At 31.8% G+C, this 20,778-nt stretch overlaps 2 protein-coding genes across 3 annotated transcripts in view; one reads left to right on the top strand and one right to left on the bottom strand.

Moving 5' to 3' along the window:
- Nucleotides 1–20,778, bottom strand: part of LOC125836649 (probable WRKY transcription factor 65) — a 212,052-nt gene that overhangs the window by 158,822 nt on the left and 32,452 nt on the right. The window lies entirely within an intron of this gene.
- LOC125836633 (protein HIGH CHLOROPHYLL FLUORESCENCE PHENOTYPE 173, chloroplastic) lies at nt 5,092–12,899 on the top strand. Of its 2 annotated transcripts, XM_049515830.1 has the most exons (17): nt 5,092–5,198; nt 6,422–6,643; nt 6,734–6,895; nt 7,067–7,117; nt 7,468–7,602; nt 7,816–7,839; nt 7,960–8,071; nt 8,561–8,686; nt 8,802–8,851; nt 9,707–9,862; nt 9,939–10,034; nt 10,120–10,235; nt 10,386–10,509; nt 11,163–11,276; nt 11,519–11,599; nt 12,339–12,497; nt 12,667–12,899. In XM_049515830.1, the coding sequence occupies exons 1-16, from the start codon at nt 5,133–5,135 to the stop codon at nt 12,483–12,485; spliced, it is 1,782 nt and encodes a 593-aa protein (XP_049371787.1). In that variant the 5' UTR covers nt 5,092–5,132; the 3' UTR covers nt 12,486–12,497; nt 12,667–12,899. The 2 variants fall into 2 exon arrangements, with proteins under 2 accessions (XP_049371787.1, XP_049371788.1); XM_049515831.1 differs by lacking the exon at nt 5,092–5,198 and having other exon boundaries at nt 6,496–6,643; nt 6,786–6,895.

The following is a 20,778-nucleotide window of genomic DNA, read 5'->3' as shown; positions in this document are numbered from 1 at the left end:
TATGAATTAGTCGAGTCAGTAAATTTTGAATGATTAATAATAATTATAGAAGAAATCTTTTACTTGTCATAATACAAGATTATCAAAATGGAAGGGGGAGGGGCAAAACACATACACACACACACACATTTTTTTCAAGGTTTGTTTTGTTTGTGTTGTCTTAAAATGTGGTGAATTGTCGGTATTGAAGTAAAGAGGTTTGCTAGGCAAAAATTGTACACTCGGCCCCTTGTCCACTCGTTTTGTGTTTCTTTATGGGCACAAACAATTAATTTTTCTTACTATCAATGGGTTTTGTCTGTCTTAAAATTGGAGTATGAATATGCATGATTGGATTGCTACATTTTTCAACCATATTACACTTTACACATATATCTCCCATCCTGCCTTTTTGTGGTTTACTCAATCTATATAACGTGGCAGATTTGGGGTATTCTTTTATTTTAGTTAGTAAGGTAGATCGGTGTATTTTTAAGACTGTCAATAGTTCATGAACGAAACTAATAATTTGCTCCAAGTTCAGGAGTGTTAGCCTTTCAATTTCTCTATATATTTTACCTTTTATTAAGTCTTGATAATAGAACATATATAGGATTTTGAATTCAATTTGTATGTGAACTGATAAATTATACTCCTACGTGAGAAAAGAAAACAAACAAAATGCAAATAACATTTAAGAAAGAACTATATATACAGAAAACTAATTAATTAAGCAATTAAACCAAAAACTAAATTGATGGGCTGGGGCAATTTTATCTTTTAAGTTAACTGTAAGCACTAATTTATGGAAGCTAGTGAATAGCCACTAAAAATGTTTTTGGCATATATAGGAGTTGGCAGCATGATATTAATTTGTCTTTAGAGGTGTCTAATATTGCTTCTCATATACTCCCTCCGTTTCTATTTACTTGTCAAATATTTTCTAATTTAATTTCTTCTTTTACTTGTCATTTTTGACAAATCATTGATGGACAAATTTTTTTTCTTTTACATCCTCAATTTATTAACAGTGAGTTAATATCTTTGAAAATATAATGAGTAAATATGTTTGAGACCCTATCAATTAGTAGGGCAAAAATGGTAAACTCGCTACACTAATTATATTATTTTCTGAATTAGTAAATAAAGTTAAAATTCTACAAGTAAATAAGAACGGTGGAAGTATGTAACTTGCTGCCTCAAATGTGAAAAGTACATATGATCTCTACTTCTTGTTTCTTTTTCTTGTGTCTGCTATTATTTGAGATATTATAAAAAAACAAGAGTGAATCAATAATGATCATTGACTGGAAATATTATGGGGGAGATAATATATGGATCAATTAACTAGAAGTCAGAGGCGGAGCTAGGTGGCCGGTGGGGGTTCATGGGTTCAGAGAACCCACTAGCTTTTCTGTAAATTTTATATTTGTATTAGAAAATTAAATAAATATATGTGTATATTAACTTGTGAACCCCCTAACAAAATTGATTGGTAGTTCAATTGTAAGTAAGGTAGGTGAAAATATTTTTGACACTAGTATTGTGGATTCAAACTCCACTTTTGTAATATTTTTCTATTCTATCCTAAAATTTAGAACCCCAAACTCCTAATTCTGGCTTCGCCTCTGCTAGAAGTACAAAAAAGGAATTGAAAATGGGGAGGCCCAAATGTTGCTTCACATTTTACGTTATTTCATAGTATTATATTATATTATTATATTTGTTTCAAATCACTTGAAGTCTTCAACTTAGATGACATCCTGATCATTTAGATTATGGTAATAAGTAACTTGTTATGCTTTTTCTTATTTAATTAATTGTTTGTTAAAACAAAGGACACAACTAGCTATGTTTTATATACAGTTTTTCAATAATAAGATCGATCTAGCCAACTTGCTAATCTTCTGTTAGATTTTTTCTTTTTTAAGATTTAGTTTTTATGTATATTTTACGTTTTGATTGAAACTCCAAAGAAGAAGAAGAAAAGAGGGGCTTTCTAGCTGCCATAATTATAACGGAAATTATTCTTCATATGACTAATCAAACTAATTAAACATTTAATTACTATTCATGTGAGGCACGATATCCTATAATTTATTTATTTAAATAAGTTAGATACATCATACAACACAATAATATAAAGAGTATAATCGAGTAGTTAAATAACTACTAATTAAATAATTAAGGAATCTTAGGGTCGTCAGAGATTTAACCTGAGAATTTTGTTCATTCCTTGACGAAATCCACATAATTGAATTTATAAAATTCCATAGGTAGTATTCTATGAAAATGAAGTATAATTTTAATTTATGATTTCGCAGAAGTCAAGAAAACAACATGCATTCCATGCCTCTAATTTAGTATACATCATGAGTTAAATACGTATAATTCTATATAATTGAGTCAATAGTTCTTCCTTTTAAATATGAATTAATTAGTATAAATTGAGATTAATGGACTAGCAAACTCTTAGTTTAAAGCAAGTAGTAATGTTAAGTAGAAAATGTAATGAGGAGACTTATTATGTTATTGTCGAATAACTAAAAGTAACATTTTCGAGTGTATATGTTTAGTATCACGAAAAATATTTTCTTGAAAAATATATATTTTTGTTCTAATGTTTGAAAAGTAAGTAAAAATCTTGTTGTTTGAAAAGCATTTATATATAACACAGACGAATAAAATGGATTGGGCTGGTGGCGGGATGATAGGAGTTGGGATGGGGTTGGAGACTTGGGGTTGATGTCGAGGGGGTTTAGGGGTCGGGGTTGGGACCTTGAGGTGAAGGTCAAAAACGTTCGAGGAGGACAATCAATGTAAAATACCATCTAGGAGAACTTGTTTTTCCTATTTTTCCCTTCAGCTTTTTATGTATGCCTTTCTGATTTAGATTTAATGTCTTCCCTTTTTCCTATTTAAGAAACGCCCCTTTAATTTCCAATCTCATGTATCATAAGTCATTTTCTTATTTATGATGAATTATGCATGCTTAAGTCGGTATTTGTTAGTTTTATCCAGAAAAAAACTCTCTAGTTCAGATTATTTTTTAAGAAATGAAACATGAGTGGGAAAGTCCTTATGTTACATTCTCTAAATTGGCAATAAATAACCCCTTTTTATTTTTTTAGCATGAAAAGTTTTTTAATATTTATTTTTGCATTAAATAGCCCAATTTATATTCTTGAAAACTGAAATGCTTCTCATATATTTTCTTTTCTCTCTCTAATATTGAGATACGGTAACTACCCCACTGATCCTTTTATTTCGTTATTAAAAAGGTAATTTTTTTAATTTACTCCGAATCCCTTTCATCAGATTTGTCAACCGCAACAAGTTAAATAATATTAAATATTACATTTTCGCTTTCTTCTTTCTTTCTTAATTCCTTATAAGTTTTTCAAAATTTTCTGTTCTAAATTTTTTCTAATGGTAATTCTATTTTCTTGCCTTAATTTGTTCCGTATTTTTATATGTAAGGTAAATTATTGATATTTTAGTGTTATTTATTTGGGTTTCTCAGTTTGTTTTGGGGATATAGATTTTGGTGTTTGTGATTTTTGTTAAATTCATGGGTAAGAAAACCTTTTGTAAGATTTATGTTAAAAATCGAGATGATGATTCCAAAAAATTAATGTATACATTGTTGCCATACGGTAGAGTTGATATAAAATCTAATTATATCAGCATACTTAAGTTAATCATATTTACTATATATATGGTTGTGTGTATATATTAGTGCAGACAATACAATTGAATGTATACAAACAAGTATGCATACATGTTTGTGTGTATACATTGGTGCAGAAACATTAATATTGAATGCGTACGAATACTTATGTATACACGGTTGTGTATACATTGGTGCATAATCTTTACAATTGAATGTATACAAATACTAATTCTTTAAAGGATACATAATGTAGGAGTTAATAAATAATGAGGAAGATTAATCAACCCACGTCCTTTTTTGACGATTAGTTGCAGACACATTTAAAAAAAAAAAATATACAATATTTCTCTTTTTTAGTATTGGGCTAATAGTTGCTAATTTGTTTTGGACTAAAAGATGCTAATTAATTCTAGGCTAAAATTTGCCAATTGTATGTAATTATTGTACGTCTTATGTCCTTCTTTGAGGGTGAAGGTTCCCCTTATGTTAAATTAGAGCTACGAAAGTTAAAACATGATGTCATCCTTATGGACGCATTGCATAGCCTACTCGGAAGACTATCAAGAGTAGTGTTTTGCTCATTTTTTGATATATATACACGTTGAGATCGTGCCTAAGCCCCATAAGACACCTTGGATGGACTCCCACCAAACAAAAAAAAAAGTTGACAAGCCTAGATATGGTAAGCCCAACTTCCGACCTCTTTAATTCAAGGGAAAAATACGCGTATAAGCAAACATATAATAGTTAATTAATTAGCATAGCTATAGTTTGCCTTAATTACAATTCGCGGCCTACTTTTAGCTATAATTATGCAGCTTAGCTTTTTAGTTTTGCATAATTCGCACTTTGTATAATTTGGAATTTGTATAATATAATTTGTATAACTTTTGTATAATTCGTATTTTGTATAACTGTTTACACTTTTGATGTTTGTAATTGTATAAATTTGTTATTTCGAGTTTATACAAAAATAACTAAATTATACAAATGTACTAGCGAATTATACAAACCTGCGAATTTATACAAATCCGCGAATTATACAAACGAGATAACTTAAATTGTAGCTATAGTCCATAAATATGCAAACTATAACTATGAAACATAATTAAGTTTATTATATTGGCTATTTGCGAAAGTTCCTCTTAATTCAACTACACTTGGGCTTTTAAATGAGAGAGTTTTTGCTTTTGGGCTTTTAAATGAGAAATTTTTCATCTGCACTAGTCCAAAGTTCAAATGTTTACTAAGTAGCATCAAATCAAATATGGGCCAAATTGTCCAGTAAATGGCTTGATCCACATTTTCTTCCAGAAATCTCATGTACTCTGTATGATTGAGAAAAATACTTTTTTTTCCCTCCTAATATGTGGTGTAAATTAACTCTTACAATTTCAATTGTCACTTTATCAACCACATATTGTTTAATTTTTAAGTTTTGCACTCATCAAGAAGCAAAAATAAGTTAGCTTTTGGGAAAATGGAATCTTGTTATTTCACTGTAACAAAGCCATCATCATCATCTTCAACTATTCTGAATTTTCAGGTACAACTTTTCAACATGTCCTTTAATAATTGTTACATTTTTAAATATTTGTGTCCTTTTTGTATGTAATATACTTATCTAATTATGTATTTCAATTTTTATAGTTAATCAGTGGGTGAATTAGCTAACGGGAAACTTTAGTGTGTAAAGGGAGGCAAAACATAATTATTGTTATATTCTTAGTTACATAAATTTTGGGTGCAGTTGAAAAATTGATGTTTGATTCTTGATCCTTCGAGAAGGTGAGGCTTGTGTGCAAGAGTTTGCCTTAAGTTGGTGATAGAAATGCTTATTTTTTTTTTCCCCGGGTTAAATGGATAATAAATAGCATATGTACTCTAAGGTAAGTTCAGTGATTGTTTTTACCAAGTTACTGTTATATTCCAATATTTGTTGTTCAAAGGTGCTACGAGCCCTCTGCCTCATGCATCTAACCGGCTCGAGTGGTTCACTGGTTCCACCGACTAGACCAAAAGATGTAGTTCCTAGTATGTCTGCCCATACTGCCTCATTGGCTTAGATTGGAGGAGATATAACCGAATTCTGTTAGTTATCTACATTCCTGTATAGTGGTTTTTTTTTTTGACTCGTAGTTGTTGGATTCTGATTACTTGTAGGTGGCTGAGAGTCATCGATCACTCATAATATATTTCATAAAACTGTGCAAAGTGTCCAAAGCCTAGTTTTTTTAGAGAAGCTATTGTTTAAACCATAATGTAGTAGTCTTAGTCTACATGAAACAGAGGTATACATGGAATTTTAGTGGGAAGAAAGTATTAGAGGTGAATGAAAACTATGATTTTTTCTTGAGGGTTTTTTGCTGGGGTGGTGTGTGTGTTTTCTTACTTGATGCTGATGCCAAATACTTGGTTGTTTACATGAATTTATAAACCTGTCAGTAGTTACTACCATGAAAATAGCTATAGGACTTTGTTTATCAAATTCTCTGCCACTAGACACACCATGAAGCTTTGTGACGTATTTACAGTTTTGTGATGCATTTGATGATATCATAGTTCCAAAAAATAGAGTATAATATGGATTTGTTTTAACCACTGGAAAAATGCTTAGACTTGCAACTCATTTGAAGTGTAAATTGGACTTCAGATTCATCTGTGGACGACTGCATTGCTTCATTTTCCTTTTCTGTATTTCCTTTACTCCATTCTTGGCAATTTCTAACTTTTACCATTTATACCTTTGTATGTGGTAATACATTGCAGGGTGTTTCATCTTTTGGTGGAAGATCGTCTCAGAAATCCTTAGGTGCCCCATCTTATCTTTCCTGGCCATTATCTAGACCTGAAAAGAAGCATCAAAATTTTGTTTACAGGCAGAAGACGTTTAAGGGTGCCATATTGGCAGAAGCTGGAAAACAAGGTTGGGATTTTGGCAGATTTATAAAGACATTGTATTTTTTTAATGGCCCTCCTTCCCCTGCAAAGGTTGGCCTTTCTTTTCCCTTTCCGGCAAGTGGCATATGACTCTTTTCACGGCGCTTCATTACTTCTAACCGATTTTTCTTTTTCTTAAAGTTTTTTGAATCACTGATTGAGAAACTAACTGGTCCATCGCCTAGTAAACCAGTTAACTTGATGGATTCTTCTGGAATTACCCTGGTAACTGGAGCCACTGGTGGTGTTGGGAGAAGAGTGGTGGACGTATTACGCAACAAAAAATTGTCTGTCCGAGTACTCGTATGTTTCTTCTGATTTTTTTTACCTTTGTTGTTTCCTTTCTAAGATTTGTATAACTCTTTCTTTTGCTTACTAAATGGAAAAACATGTTATTTGAGTAGAAAAGAATAATGTCCACTCCCTCTATTTTAACTAAAATTTCCTTCTTCTTGACATTCTTAAATACTTTAGGTCAGAAATGAAGAGAAGGCAAGAAGAATGCTTGGTGAAGATGTTGACCTGGTGAGTATCCTTTTGATGTTATTCTCACTCTCTCTACTCTGATATCAGGCATGGTTTTATCTTTGCCCATATAGTTTGAAACTCAGAAATCGATTCTTCTCTTCTAGGCTCTAATTACAGCTGAGAAGCCCCATTATGCTTTACAGTTGACGCTTCCTGTATTTTTTTTTCATCGAGAATGCAACTGCGCCTGCCAAATTCATTGTCCTTGTCATGAACTTCCTTCTGTTATTCTTTTCATTAATATATCTGCAACACGGAAAATCCATAGCAGGACCAACACACAGTTGTTGCAATACACTCACATATTCCACCAAATGAACTTGTGCTTTCTCTTACTAAAATCGTAGGTTGTTGGAGATGTTACCAAAGCAAGCACTCTGCTTCCTGAGTACTTCAAAGGAGTAACAAGCGTAATTAATGCTGTTTCTGTCATTGTTGGCCCGAAGGAAGGGGATACCCCTGACAGGGAAAAATACAGTCAGGTAAATAAGCTGTAACTTTTGATAAACTCCTGTAGTGTCTTCTTTACATCACTCTGTTGCTAGGCCATAAGTTCAACTCTCGGTCCTTCTTTGACTAAAACTACAATCACTTGTTTTTCTTTGTAGTCCATGTATGAGTTCATTGGTTTCATCTTTTAGCTTAACATAATATTACTTCTTGCTTATGCTTATACTCTTTGTGCGAATCTGCAGGGAATCAAGTTCTTTGAACCCGAGGTGGCCAACTGATTGCCTATCCTTGGAGTTATATTGTACTGTTTCCCTTCCAATTTTATAAGCTAACTTTGGTGTTGGAGCACCAGTTCACTAAGCATCCTTGTTTACCTGGCAGAACAGATTAAAGGTGACTCACCTGAAATGGTGGAGTACATTGGAATGAAGAATTTAATAAATGCTGTTAAAGAAAATGTTGGCCTTCGCACAGGAAAACTACTATTTGGATATGAAGGTATGCTTTTGGAGAATAAAGAATCCATTGTTGAACTGTTATATTTGGCTCTTACAATTAGATACCAACATTAGAACAAATAAAAATGAACAGAAAGAAAATCTAGCGAGATTTTTATTATATCATTGTGGCGTAAAACAACTGACATCTGTTTATAGCAAAGATCTATATCCCCTTATTTGTGTATTCATGATATCTTGGAGGCAGACACTAGAGCGGGAACTGTACTTGAAAATGATTTTCATTAAATTCCATAAAAATATAACAATGTGGAATTAGGGAATGGGGCTGCCCGGGGAGGGATAATATATGATCTTCTTGCTCTTATGTGCCTGATTAGTGTCTGAGTTCGCATTTGTATGGAATAATTACCCAGGCTAGTTCCTCTTTCTTTCCCGTCTTTTTACTGCTTTATTTTCAGAATTTACGTCTATATAAGGTTGTTTAGGTTCATACAATAGATTGACTTTGTTCAGTACTTCCATGCAGGTAATTCATTTAAAGAACTTCCTTGGGGGGCTTTGGATGATGTTGTGATGGGTGGAGTGAGTCAAAGTACATTCCAGATAGATCTAACTGGTGGGGAAAATGGTGGACCAACAGGACTCTTCAAAGGTTACCCTTCTTCATAGATACAATGTTCCGGGTGATACTTTGTTAGTAGTCTGTTGGTTCGTGGTGATCTCTAATTCTTAAATAATCAATTTAACTCTGTTTCGTGTTTGGTCAGGTATTGTTACCACTGCTAACAACGGGGGGTTTGCCAGTATTAGGACAAAGGTAAAAAGATAAAAAATCATTAAGCTGGTTTTCTGCTTTGTTTTTCTCGCTTTCTACTTCATGTTTGGTTATGAAGTTGTTGAAGGCTGAATCATGTTGTTTGACATGCCTGAGGCTTAACTTTTCATGTTGTTTGGATGTGTTTATGTATCGTTAACCCCGAACATTATTGTCGCTCTTTTTTTGTTTATAATTTTGTCTTTAATCATACTGGAATCAAGCTCATAAGCAATAACCTGATCCTTTACCATACCTTGTACGTGTATTTAATATTTATGTTTAGCCTGTTACAATCCTTGTTATTTGAGAATGAAAAAACATTTCAGCTGTTATATTCTGCAGACAGCATAATATTTGACTAAAATTCAACATGTCGACTTGAGAGACATTCATTGACTTACCTCCTTAGTTGGAGTATTCATCATTCACTTTTTATTATTCAGTGTAGGGAAATGAAAGAAAAATATGATCACTCCTAACTACCCATATTAGAGGTGCTAGAAATATCCAACAAGAAGGGTATCCAGCCTCCCGCTATCTGTTACTTCTTTATCAAACATGGAAGATGATTCTACCCTCCTTACACCTTTCCTATTTTCGCCCCAATTAGCATGGTGTTATCCAAGAATAAGCTAAATTATATTTCCTAAAAAGTGACTTAACCAGTAAGAGTTTTCATTATGGGAGTATGGCCGGTGATTTTACACAAAATTACAGTTGCATGTGGGATGTAATTTTCATGAGTGAAGCTCGAGTAGCAGCTTAGCCAAGAGCTAACTGTACATTTGCCTCAATCACAATATGATCAGGGAAAGATAGTTATTTCTTTTTGATTTCCTTGTCCGTGTGTTGCAGAACTTTTCTGAACCCGAAGACCTTTCTGCTTATGATGGATTAGAGTTGCGCCTTAAAGGTGATGGCCGTCGTTATAAGCTTATTGTTCGCACTAGCAGTGATTGGGATACTGTGGGTTATACATCAATCTTTGATACCGTTGAGGGTTGGCAATCGGTTAGTTTCTTGTGAATTTCAGCAACTTTCCAACTTTCCTCATATCTAAATTTTATCCTAAGCGCATCATTTCCAGGTTCGTTTGCCTTTTTCTTCTTTGAGGCCTATATTCCGTGCACGAACCGTACTAGATGCATCGCCTTTTGACCCCAGTCAAATCACATCATTACAGGTATCTTATATCAGTTGTTCATCTTTGCATTCTCTTTCCCAGCTTTCTGCATTTTTACTTTTTTTTTTCTTCTGGAAATTTGCAGCTTATGTTCAGCAAATTCGAATCTGATGGTAAACTGAATCCAACATTCAAAGAAGGTCCCTTTGAACTTCCTGTATCATGCATTCAAGCTTATCTTAAAGATCCCATTACTCCCAGGTTGGATTCTTGATCCAACTTTTATATTGTTGGTTTAAACTTGAAGCAGTGAATTTTTCTTGCTTGATTTTTTGGTTTGTATTTAAACTTGAATTGGTGCAGCATTCTTCCTTTATTTTTGGGTTTTGTACTAACTCTACTGTTCTGCAGGTTTGTACATGTGAGTTCTGCTGGTGTAACTAGACCAGAAAGACCAGGAATTGATTTAAGCAAACAGCCTCCAGCTGTGCGATTGAACAAGGAATTGGGCTTCATCCTGACATTCAAGTTAAAGGTTTGTACCTTGAGTTTTCCTACATCTTTCACAACGAGGATAAATGCCTTGTTAAATGATTAATGGTTAGGATACTTATCCACCAAAAGAAATGCTTATAATGGTCTGGATGAAGTCCCAAATCTAGACCCTGCAGTGGAGTATAGTAAAATGGGATTGTGATGTTTTAAGTAAAATGTCTTATTATTTAAAAATGATAAATGGTCATTGAGATGGATCGATGATGTTCCCATTGCAGCGGCCAGGACTCATTAAGAGAGATTTTGTCATCTATTGAACATAAATGGTTAGCTTGCAACATTTCCTAAGTTAACCAAAGTTGCATACATGCTAAGCTGGTGCTTTTGTCAAGTGTTAACCTTGTTGGAGGTTGTCGTAAAATTTTTGACCATATACAAAGTAGATAATAGTTATAATTAAGTAGGAGATAGGATCCTTTGCAATTACCTTTCTCTGAAATATGTAGGAGATAGTAGTCTTCTTCTTGGCATGCGTTGCTACCTATACGTTCCATTTGATAACAGCTTACATCTTGGTTTACAATGAGCATTCTGTTATTAGTATCGACTGGAAAAAGGACGTTGAGCTCTTTCTATCTTGAGTGTTTTACTATTTGAGATCCCTATTCTCACACAGATAAACTTTCGTGCCAGGGGGAGGATGAGATTCGAGAATCTGGGATACCATATACAATAGTCAGGCCTTGTGCCTTAACTGAGGAGCCTGCAGGAGCTGATCTCATTTTCGATCAAGGCGACAATATCACGGTATTTGCTCAGAAATTAGAAATTTATCTTCTGATTTATAAAGCCTTGTGGAGCCTTGTATAATTTCACGGTATTTGCTCAGAATTAGAGAGTTGTTTTCTTATTTATGAAGTCTTGTGGAGTCTGTATAATTCTTTTTATGTCCTCCATAAAGTCTAGCTGAAGATCACTTTGCATAATGTTGATGGCGTTGAGCTTTCTTTCTAATTTCTCATGCGAACATTTGTATCTGGTATGTACAGGGGAAGATATCCCGTGAAGAAGTTGCTCGAATATGTGTGGCAGCTCTGAAAAGTCCCTATGCATGTGACAAGACATTTGAGGTGGTGCTTTTCCTTACAATATGACAAATATGTGTTTTTTCCTGATGTTCCCTTACTCTCTGCAAAGTTATATTTGTCTGACGAGAAACGTGTTATATGACTACTCTCTTGATCCTGAGTAGCTTTAAACCACACTTATTGCATCTTGTGCTTGTATTGCCTCTAATGTTAGATCCATTGGCTAGGTGGATAAAGGTATATGCATATTCTATTTTTAAGGTATCTTTGTCTGGATAGCCATTAATTTAGACACAGTTTTTGGATTTTCAGCTTTTCAAACTCATGCATCTAAATCTATTTGGATAGGAGGCAGATAAATTTTTTAAAGGGTCTGGAAGCACTGACAAATAGTAGCAATCTTCAGAACTGTGTACATATAACTTCATGTTATACTATTAACTCCAATTAATTTTTACTGCTATGAGAATTTCATTAGATTCTTGCATAGTCCATTCTATCTTCTTCTTCGGATACTGCGTCTGTGGCTGCAAATTGATAGAAATAGGTTCCGTGAAAGTAAAGACAATTTCCTGCAATGTGTTTGAAGTCCTCACCATGGTTTTAGGTTCGCAAACAACTATATAGTGATCTATATCAATTGATTATTGAAGGATCTGATCTACCTATTTTCCTGCTTTTTCATGGGGAAAAAGAAGGAAAATGGACAAATACATATATATAGGAATAGGTATGTATGTACTAAGTTACTAATTAAGAAATCACAATTTCCTGTGGTCAGGTTAAAAGTGTCATTCCATTTAGTGAGCCGTACACAGTGGATCCAGAAAACCCTCCTCCGGAGAAAGATTACAATGAATACTTCAAGACTCTGAAAGATGGCATCACTGGGAAAGAAAGCCTAGAGAAAACACCTATCTCTGTATAATGACCTAGCATGGTATGTTACTTATCTAAGCATATGAGACTTGTTTCATTTTTCCAAAAGCACATTTCAACGTAACGGTTTATTTGTTTGGTTTAGCTGCACCTGTTGTTCACTAGTTGATATTGCTATGCATATGTTAGCAGATTACAATGTTTACAAGCTGCAACGACATTATTAACAGAAGAAGGTCGTGCTTTGGGGTTTTGTGACCTGAACCTAGAAATTAAAACTCAGATGAGGTGTGTTGTATGTATCATCCCCAACTCCCCCTAAAAGTAAGAAACTAAGGTAATCTGATCTTCATGGTCCAAAAGGCAGAAGAGAGGTGTGTTTTTTGTACATATTTTTAGCTGGCATAAGTTCAGTCTCATATTGAAATAAATAATAGAATGTCTACCAACTACCATAAATATGTTGACATCTTATTTACCACGTATTATCTACTGTGTCAAGCGCTGATGCTATAACTTCTGTTTAAAAGTTGAAGTTTTGTTTTAACATACAATGTAGATTTTTTATGTTGTAATTTTTCATATACAATGTCAATGCGAGTTATCAAATCCCCTATATTACCAAAAGATTGTGTTTACATCAAAAGTAGAAAAGACAACCCGTCTGGATTGATTTATTTTAAAAGTGTTTTTTGAGCTAAAATAGCCTTTAAGTATTATTTTTAGCAAGTTTGGGTAAGTGAAGAAAGTGCTTTAAATACTTAATTTTAAGCTAAAATTAAGCCAAAAGTTATAAATTAAGAATTTTAACTTATAACTTTTGACTTATAAATTAAAAATAAAAAGTCAATCCAAACCTTAATTAAGGCTTCATCTAATTCTGGTCCAGCAGCACAGTCTCTTGTTTGATTTAAATGTGTTTGACAGTATTATGAGGGACAACAAAAGAAGACTTGAGATGTTAAGAATCAAGAACAATAGGGGTAGATGGATTCAGAAGGAGGATAAAGTAGCTAAGGCTGCTCTGAAACACTTTGAGAAAATTTTCAACCTCCGTAATCCTGTCTGTAATTCTACAATTCTTGATAGCATACCCTCTTTGATTACTGAAGAATCGTGGATGAAATCAAAGAGGCCATATGGATATAATGGCAGTTTCTTCCATAATTATTGTTGGGACATGATGAATATGTTATAAAATTCTTTCAATAAAAAAACCTCACATTAGTATTAATTCTTAAGACTAGCTCACCTGACTGTTTTTGCTCAATATAGCTTGTCTAATTTCACCACAAAACTGGCTTCTTATTCTCACCAGATGCCCATCACTCAACTCTATTCCAATCTCCCTAGACGTCTCTTTCTACTGAACAAATGGCAATTGCCTAGTATTAGGAGCAAGCTATATCGACCTCCAACATCGAGTAAGTCTTCATGTTCAGACTCCACCTGTACATGTTCTTGGCTAGAAGCCTCTGGGTGTCCTTCATTATCATCAGTAGCAGGGGCAGATTGGATTTTCATTTTTTTTCACTTTAACCCGTAGAATCTTCAACTTTTCCTCCAGTTGATCAGAAATATTAGCCATGTCAGGTGGATCAAATTGATCAACATCTTGTGATGATGTAGAACAAACATCGGCTGTTTTCTGAATTTTTGAATTCATAATATAAAATCGATTGGTCTTCACAAAAGTATTTCATTTAGTATTTCATATGAAGAGATGCCATTGCCTCGGCAGCAAATGCAGTTGGGAATTATGTTTGATGTTTTAGTGTTAGAAAGGAATGTTTTGTGTTTCTCTCCTACTATATTCGGAGGGTGGGGGGGATTTTAAGTTATGGATAATGAAAGACTATAGTGTCTTTGAACCGAATTAATTGCTATACAAGATTCTAGACTTTTCTTAGCCATACCAAAAAATGGTGAAGTTTTGCTCTGCTCGCTGCATAGACGGTGAAAGTTGGGTCGTATTCATAAAATCAAATGGACCAGTTGGATTATGGTCTCAACGTTGTATGACTAAGGGTAACTTATTTGAATGGAAAGTTTGATCTCTCCAAAATTACTTATATAGTATTTGTTTATGTATGAGATGCGTGTTTCTTTTCAAAATCATGTTATTTCATGTTTTCTGAGTTGAGTAAATCCTAATGCAGAACCTTACTTATTGAACTATAAAAATGGACTACTATTTCACATTTTTTCTTGAAAAGAGATTATGTTGTCTTCATATTAGATATTTTACCATATAGATTCATATAATTAAAAATACAATAATTGAGTTGTATTATTTAATAAAATAAATTGAAAGTTAGGTTTTAATATTATTTTTTTATTATAAAAGAAAGAAAATTCAAAAAAAATAAAATTATATGTTTTTTCACTTAAATATTATAATCATTTAATACTTTTTAATTGATATTTAATATTTTTTAAAGAAAAAAATACAAAAAAAAGAAGAAAAGAAAGAAACATACACAATAAGAAAAAAAAAAAAAAAAGAAAGAAAACACGTACAGGGAAAGAGAAAGAAAAGATAAAAAAAAAAAAAAGAGGAAAAAATCTTCCTAATCTCTTTAGAATATCTTTGTTAAAACTAATTCCAAACCTCATAAAACCTTATTTCCTATTTTAAATCCAACTCAAAAAAATAATTCTAAAATTACCAAATTCTAAAAATCTAATCCTACATTAATACTAATTTCTATCAACTAGATGCCTATATATACCCTACGTATCAATAATCAAAATCACTCATCACAAGAATACACATACAAACCAAAAAAAAAGGTCTTCTTTTATTTGCTTTCTTTTCTTAAAAGAGTTTGATAATTATGGAACTCAAGTTTGGATTCTTGTTCAAGTTTTCATTCTGCGGTTCTTGATTCATTACCACTAATATTCCTTATTTGAAACAACACTCGTAGCAATCGTTGGTCTTCTCGACCAAATCAAGGTATGGTGTACAATGTCCATGTACTTAAAAACCTTTTGCTCTCTATATATGTACCTTTCTTTTTTCATATATGATCTTTTGCATTTTTTGAAAATATTAACACCTTCACTTGCCTGTCTTATCTAGGAAATGGATATTCACTTACCAGAGGAAATAATTATGGACATACTTAGTAGGTTACCTGTACAGTCTCTTCTTCGATTCAAATGTGTTTCAAAATCTTGGAAGAAATTAATCGTCGAACCTTATTTTACGAGGAAGCATCTCAATCATGCCAAGACTAATCAAAATTCCCAGAAATTTATTAGTTGTCGTCGGTTCCCTGACCCTGAGGATGGTGTGGTTTCCTACTATTGCTCTTCTTTATCGTCAATTCAACTAATTGAGTCTGTACAAAAACTTGATTACCCATCAGATTTTAAACCATGGCATGTCAAAATCTATTGTTGTTTCGATGGCTTGTCTATTATGGGAGTTAGTAATTATAATGAAAGAGATATCATATTTTTTCTATGGAACCCCTTCACATGAGAATCGGTATTACTTCCCAATCCAAAATTTCCACCAAAGAGAAATTTTGTATGCGGGATGGGATATGACTCAACTACAAATGACTATAAGGTCCTTAAGATTGGTTTGGACGGAAATTATGATTGTAACGTATCTATTGAACTTCTCTCACTAAAAAAAGGCTCCTGGAGTAAAATTGATGAATATTCCAGTGGCATTTTCTATTTGTTTAATGGTAGGAGCTGTTTGGCCTTTGTACATGGAGCATTTCATTGGATCGGTTTTTCAGAAAAGAATTTTATGATTTCATTTAATATTTCAAATGAGGTGTATGGAGAGATACCATTGTCTGAGCAAATGCTTTTGCGAGTAAGTAACCTTATGTTTGATGTTTCAGTATTGGAAGGAATGCTTTGTGTTTTCTCTAATGATATTTATTGGTGGGGCGATTTTATATTATGGCAAATGAAAGACTATGGCGTCGAGGCATCTTGGATCAAATTAATTACTGTACAAGGTTCTAGACATATTTCTACCATATCAAAAAAAGGTGAAGTTCTGCTCTGCTGCATAGACGGTGAAAGTTGGATCGTATTCATGACATCAAATGGACAAGTTGGATTATGGCCTCAACGTTGTATGACTATGGGTGGCTTCATTTCAACGGAAAATTTGATCTCTCCAAAATTACTTGTATAGTATTTGCTTATGTATGAGATGCGTTTTTCTATTCCAAATATATATTTACATTTCGTGACACATTTTTTTTTTCGAGATCATGTTTTTTGAGTTGAGTAAATCTTAAGGTAACAATTAACACTTGCTGTTCAATTGAACTAGGCAGAACCTTATTGAACTATAAAAATAAACTACTATTTCACATGTTTTCTTGAATAGATATTGTTGCCTTCATATTATATATTTTACCATATAAACTCTTACAGTTAAAATTTCATCGCAACTCATAAAATACAATTATTGTGTTGTATAAATTTAAAAGGTCAAACAATGAACAAAAATAAATAAATATTGATGGTAACTTTTTGAAAGAAGTGGTAATTTTCTAGTAACCAAAAAAGGTATTCATGGAGAAGTGGAAAATTTGCATGGTGTAGAACTGGTAGATATGTAAATTATTTATTTTTAAAAAATGTATATTCATTGTATGCTTAAGTCTCTTGAATTTTTCATGAATTTATTTATTTAAATTTTGTCTCCTTTAGAGGAAATCTTGATTGCGCTCTACACCACAGCACAAATCATTATTGTATTTAAAAAATGGAAATAAGAAAAGTTGGAAATAAAATTTAATTCATTCATACGCCATTCTATAATAATATAATAATGAAAGATAGGTAAAACTTATCAGCATCGGGTGTATACATCAAATCAATACATACATGTCATGTGTTTAAATTATTTATAGTTTCAATTTTACTTAATCATAATTAATTAACATGTGTTTTACTTCATTAATCACGTAATAATAAAAATTACATTAATTTGATGTATACATCCGATGCAGATAAGTTTTTTACAAGATAGATACTTCAGACTTGGAAAGGATCACAATGTACTTCAATATCACCATACCAGAAATTAATAAAATTAAAATAATGATCATAAGGAAGTAAAAAAAAAAATTTAATTAAAACTTTTAACAAAGATGATGCTCTATTTTCTTGTGGCAAGTAAAAGGGCTATCTATGCCTGTGAGCTAAAAGTTAATTGCAACTTGGAAGTAAATATTCCGAAAGAAAAATATTGTATTCCTAAATGACACCATACATAAATTATATTTGTTTTATGGTAAATAATTATCGAATTATCAGTTTTTAATGGGTTGAGATTTTTTCCTAAAGGGTTAATCGATGATCTAATAGAAAATAAATAAATTATATTTATACATATTTGGTATATAAAATTATTGACTTAGGATTTAGTTTTATACTTTTATTTCTAGTTGTCTCAAAATCTCAATTATTCTCAAGATGCAATTTGTCAACTAATGTTCATGGTTCATTTTTATGTTGTAATTTTTCATACAAATATGAAAATCTCACTAATTATAAACATAAAGATTACAATTTGTCAATGCGAGTTCTAAAATCCCCTATATTACCAAAAGATTGTGTTTACATCTAAAGTAGAAAAGACAACCCGTCTGGATTGACTTATTTTAAAAGTGTTTTTTGAGCTAAAATAGCTTTTAATTATTATTTTTAGAGAGTTTGGGTAAGTGAAGAAAGTGCTTTAAAATATTTTGATTTTAAGCTAAAATATTAAAAATAAGTTAAAAGTTATAAATTAAGAATTTTAACTTATGACTTTTGATTTATAGATTAAAAATAACAAGTCAATCCAAACAGTAATTAAGGCTTCATCCTAATTCTGGTCCAGCAGCTCGATCTATGGCTAGAAATGGTTGACTATAACAAGAATTTAGTATATTTTATCGTTAGTTTTCTATTGCCTAACAGAATTTACATTGTAGATATTTACGGTTAATCAAAGACATTAACAACCTATGTATCACAAGAGCGACTTAAGCCTAAAGCCACTAAAACAATGACTTTAGGGCTCCAAAATAAGACTTCTAGATATTTACGGTTAATTTTTTTATTAATTATTATGCATATATTTTTTAAATTTTATTATTTTTTTAAAATATGATTGATTAGTTATAAACAAAAATTGTAGGCAATCAAAATTTGTAGAATTCGTTTCTACTTTTTAATTCGTGTAATTGATCTCAATTTAAATCAGTCATGCTTTAACATTGACTTTATAAGACTGTTCAATTCTTTGAGAGGTCTTTTTAGACATTTCAAGCTCAAAACTAATTAGATTATCTTTAATAATTAAATATAAAAAGAGATTCTACTTTGAATGTCTTCTAAAGTATAACAATCCCTATAATGATGATGATTTAAATCTATTTTTTGTAATTAAATGTATTATGAAATATTATAGAAGCAAAAAATGAAAATTTATTTGGTATACTCACAGTCTAATTCTATTTTTAAAAACTTTTAGAATAATTTTGATAGTTTATGTAACAATTAATTCAATTGAAAAAGAATTTCAACGCTATAATCAATAAGAACTTATCTAAAATATAAACATTTGTTGTATTATGTAACATACAATAATTTATAAATATCTATTCATGTCTTATGAAACATTACAAGAAATGTTATACTGTGAATTGAAACAAAGAAGAAGTTATTTATCAAATCATATTTAGCTACTATATATTTTAAGAAGTTATGAGAATAAATATATATATAAAAAATTATTAAATAAACGTAAGATCTCTTTTATAAATTTTGTGGTTTTACGATACCTATTATATTGCTCATGCATCAATTTTAAAATTTCTATTTTCACCATTAATTTCAAAATAAAAATAGGTCAACATTATTTCATACATATGTTTAATTTTCTATTTTTACACCCCGATTGAATCGGAAGCTTCGTGCTACTCCGCCGGCCAGGGTTATTGCACGCTTTGATATTATACATAGGGATGCAGAGATTATTGATCAATAGCTCTCTAACGGGGCGTTGTAGCCTATATCCAAACATCGCAAAACAATATTCATGAAAAAATCAGATCTTTGGGAAATAAAAAATTTAACCCGTTTGCAATTCAAATTCAGATATTCATATCGTTTTCACAGTTGACTAATTTATAAGGTAACCGAAGAAACGCTCAAGTGTCAAACGGATCAAAGAAATGTACTTCCGTCACAATGCGGATATGAATTTGTTGCAGAATAGGGAACAAGGCGGAGAAGAATCATCTTTAATTGAAGTAGAACCAGTTTGCTCCATCATTTCTTAGAGCAAGCAAAAAGAATCGTTTCAAGCAAAAAAAATGAGATGAAAATATTGAAATGGAATATGAAAAACTACAGGAATCCATTAATGGACTTAAGCAAGTAGAAACAAAGAAAACGACTTTATTCACCAGTGTACAATCATTAATCTATATATAGTTGCATCTCCTAAAATATCTTCCTAACATTGTCAATAGTAAAACTCTCAATGGTTATAACAAACTTAGGGCTTGCTTGGTAGATTGTATTAGCAACTAAGGTCCAACCTTAACCTTGAGCTTGTCTCTAATAAAATAATAGTCAATCTCGATATGCTTGGTCCTCACATCCAATATAACATCCACGTCATTTATATTTATAAGTGCAACAACTATTTGAACAGGAACGTGACAAAAGAAGACTTTTAGTCACAAACTATAATTCAATAGCAATAAATCAATAGCATTCTTTTGATCCAATTTTTTTACACCCCCTACATATAACTCACTTTCAAACTAGATACTAACAAATTGATTTTTGATTATGGAAAAGAAAAGCAAGAACAAGGGTTGAAGTTTGGGTATGTGAGGTTTCTCTCCGTTAAATTTATAACGAAATTGTTAATTATGTCTTCAATTTTTATTTTACATATGTTAAAAAACTCATGATCTTTATTAATTTTTTTTAAAAGAATATATAAATTTATCTCAGGTTATCTGAGGTGTTATATATATATATATATATATATATATCACGAGACTAATACATAAAGGTGGACTTGGCCTAACCTCCGAATACAACACAAGGTTAAAAACTTATCCTTCACAAAGAGAGGAAAAGGAGGCTAACGTCAAACAATAACAAAAATAAAATTGAAATTTTTGAGAGAAGTGGTAAATCTCAACTAGTAGCTAAAAAAAGAAGGTATCTCTGACGATTGGAGGCAGACGCCTTTGCCTAAGAAGTGTTAATTGAAAACTTTGAATTTGTTTTTGTTATTAATACAAAAAGACTTGTGAAATGGTATTATGTACCGTGGAATTAATTTTATC

This window comes from Solanum verrucosum, unplaced genomic scaffold (genome assembly GCF_900185275.1).
Source record: "Solanum verrucosum unplaced genomic scaffold, falcon-dt-bn FXZP01000278.1, whole genome shotgun sequence".
Lineage (NCBI taxonomy): Eukaryota > Viridiplantae > Streptophyta > Magnoliopsida > Solanales > Solanaceae > Solanum > Solanum verrucosum.
The sequence above is the reverse complement of the archived record's forward strand: the minus strand, read 5'-3'. Positions and strand labels throughout refer to the sequence as shown.

What these genes read in the sequence shown, in the direction of transcription:
- LOC125836633 (XM_049515830.1), top strand. Translation starts at nt 5,133, where the DNA reads ATGGAATCTTGTTATTTCACTGTAACAAAGCCATCATCATCATCTTCA. An exon ending in ACAGGGAAAAATACAGTCAG is followed by an intron (nt 7,603 to 7,815) that starts GTAAATAAGCTG and finishes GCGAATCTGCAG; the next exon opens with GGAATCAAGTTCTTTGAACC. An exon ending in TCCTGACATTCAAGTTAAAG is followed by an intron (nt 10,510 to 11,162) that starts GTTTGTACCTTG and finishes CTTTCGTGCCAG; the next exon opens with GGGGAGGATGAGATTCGAGA.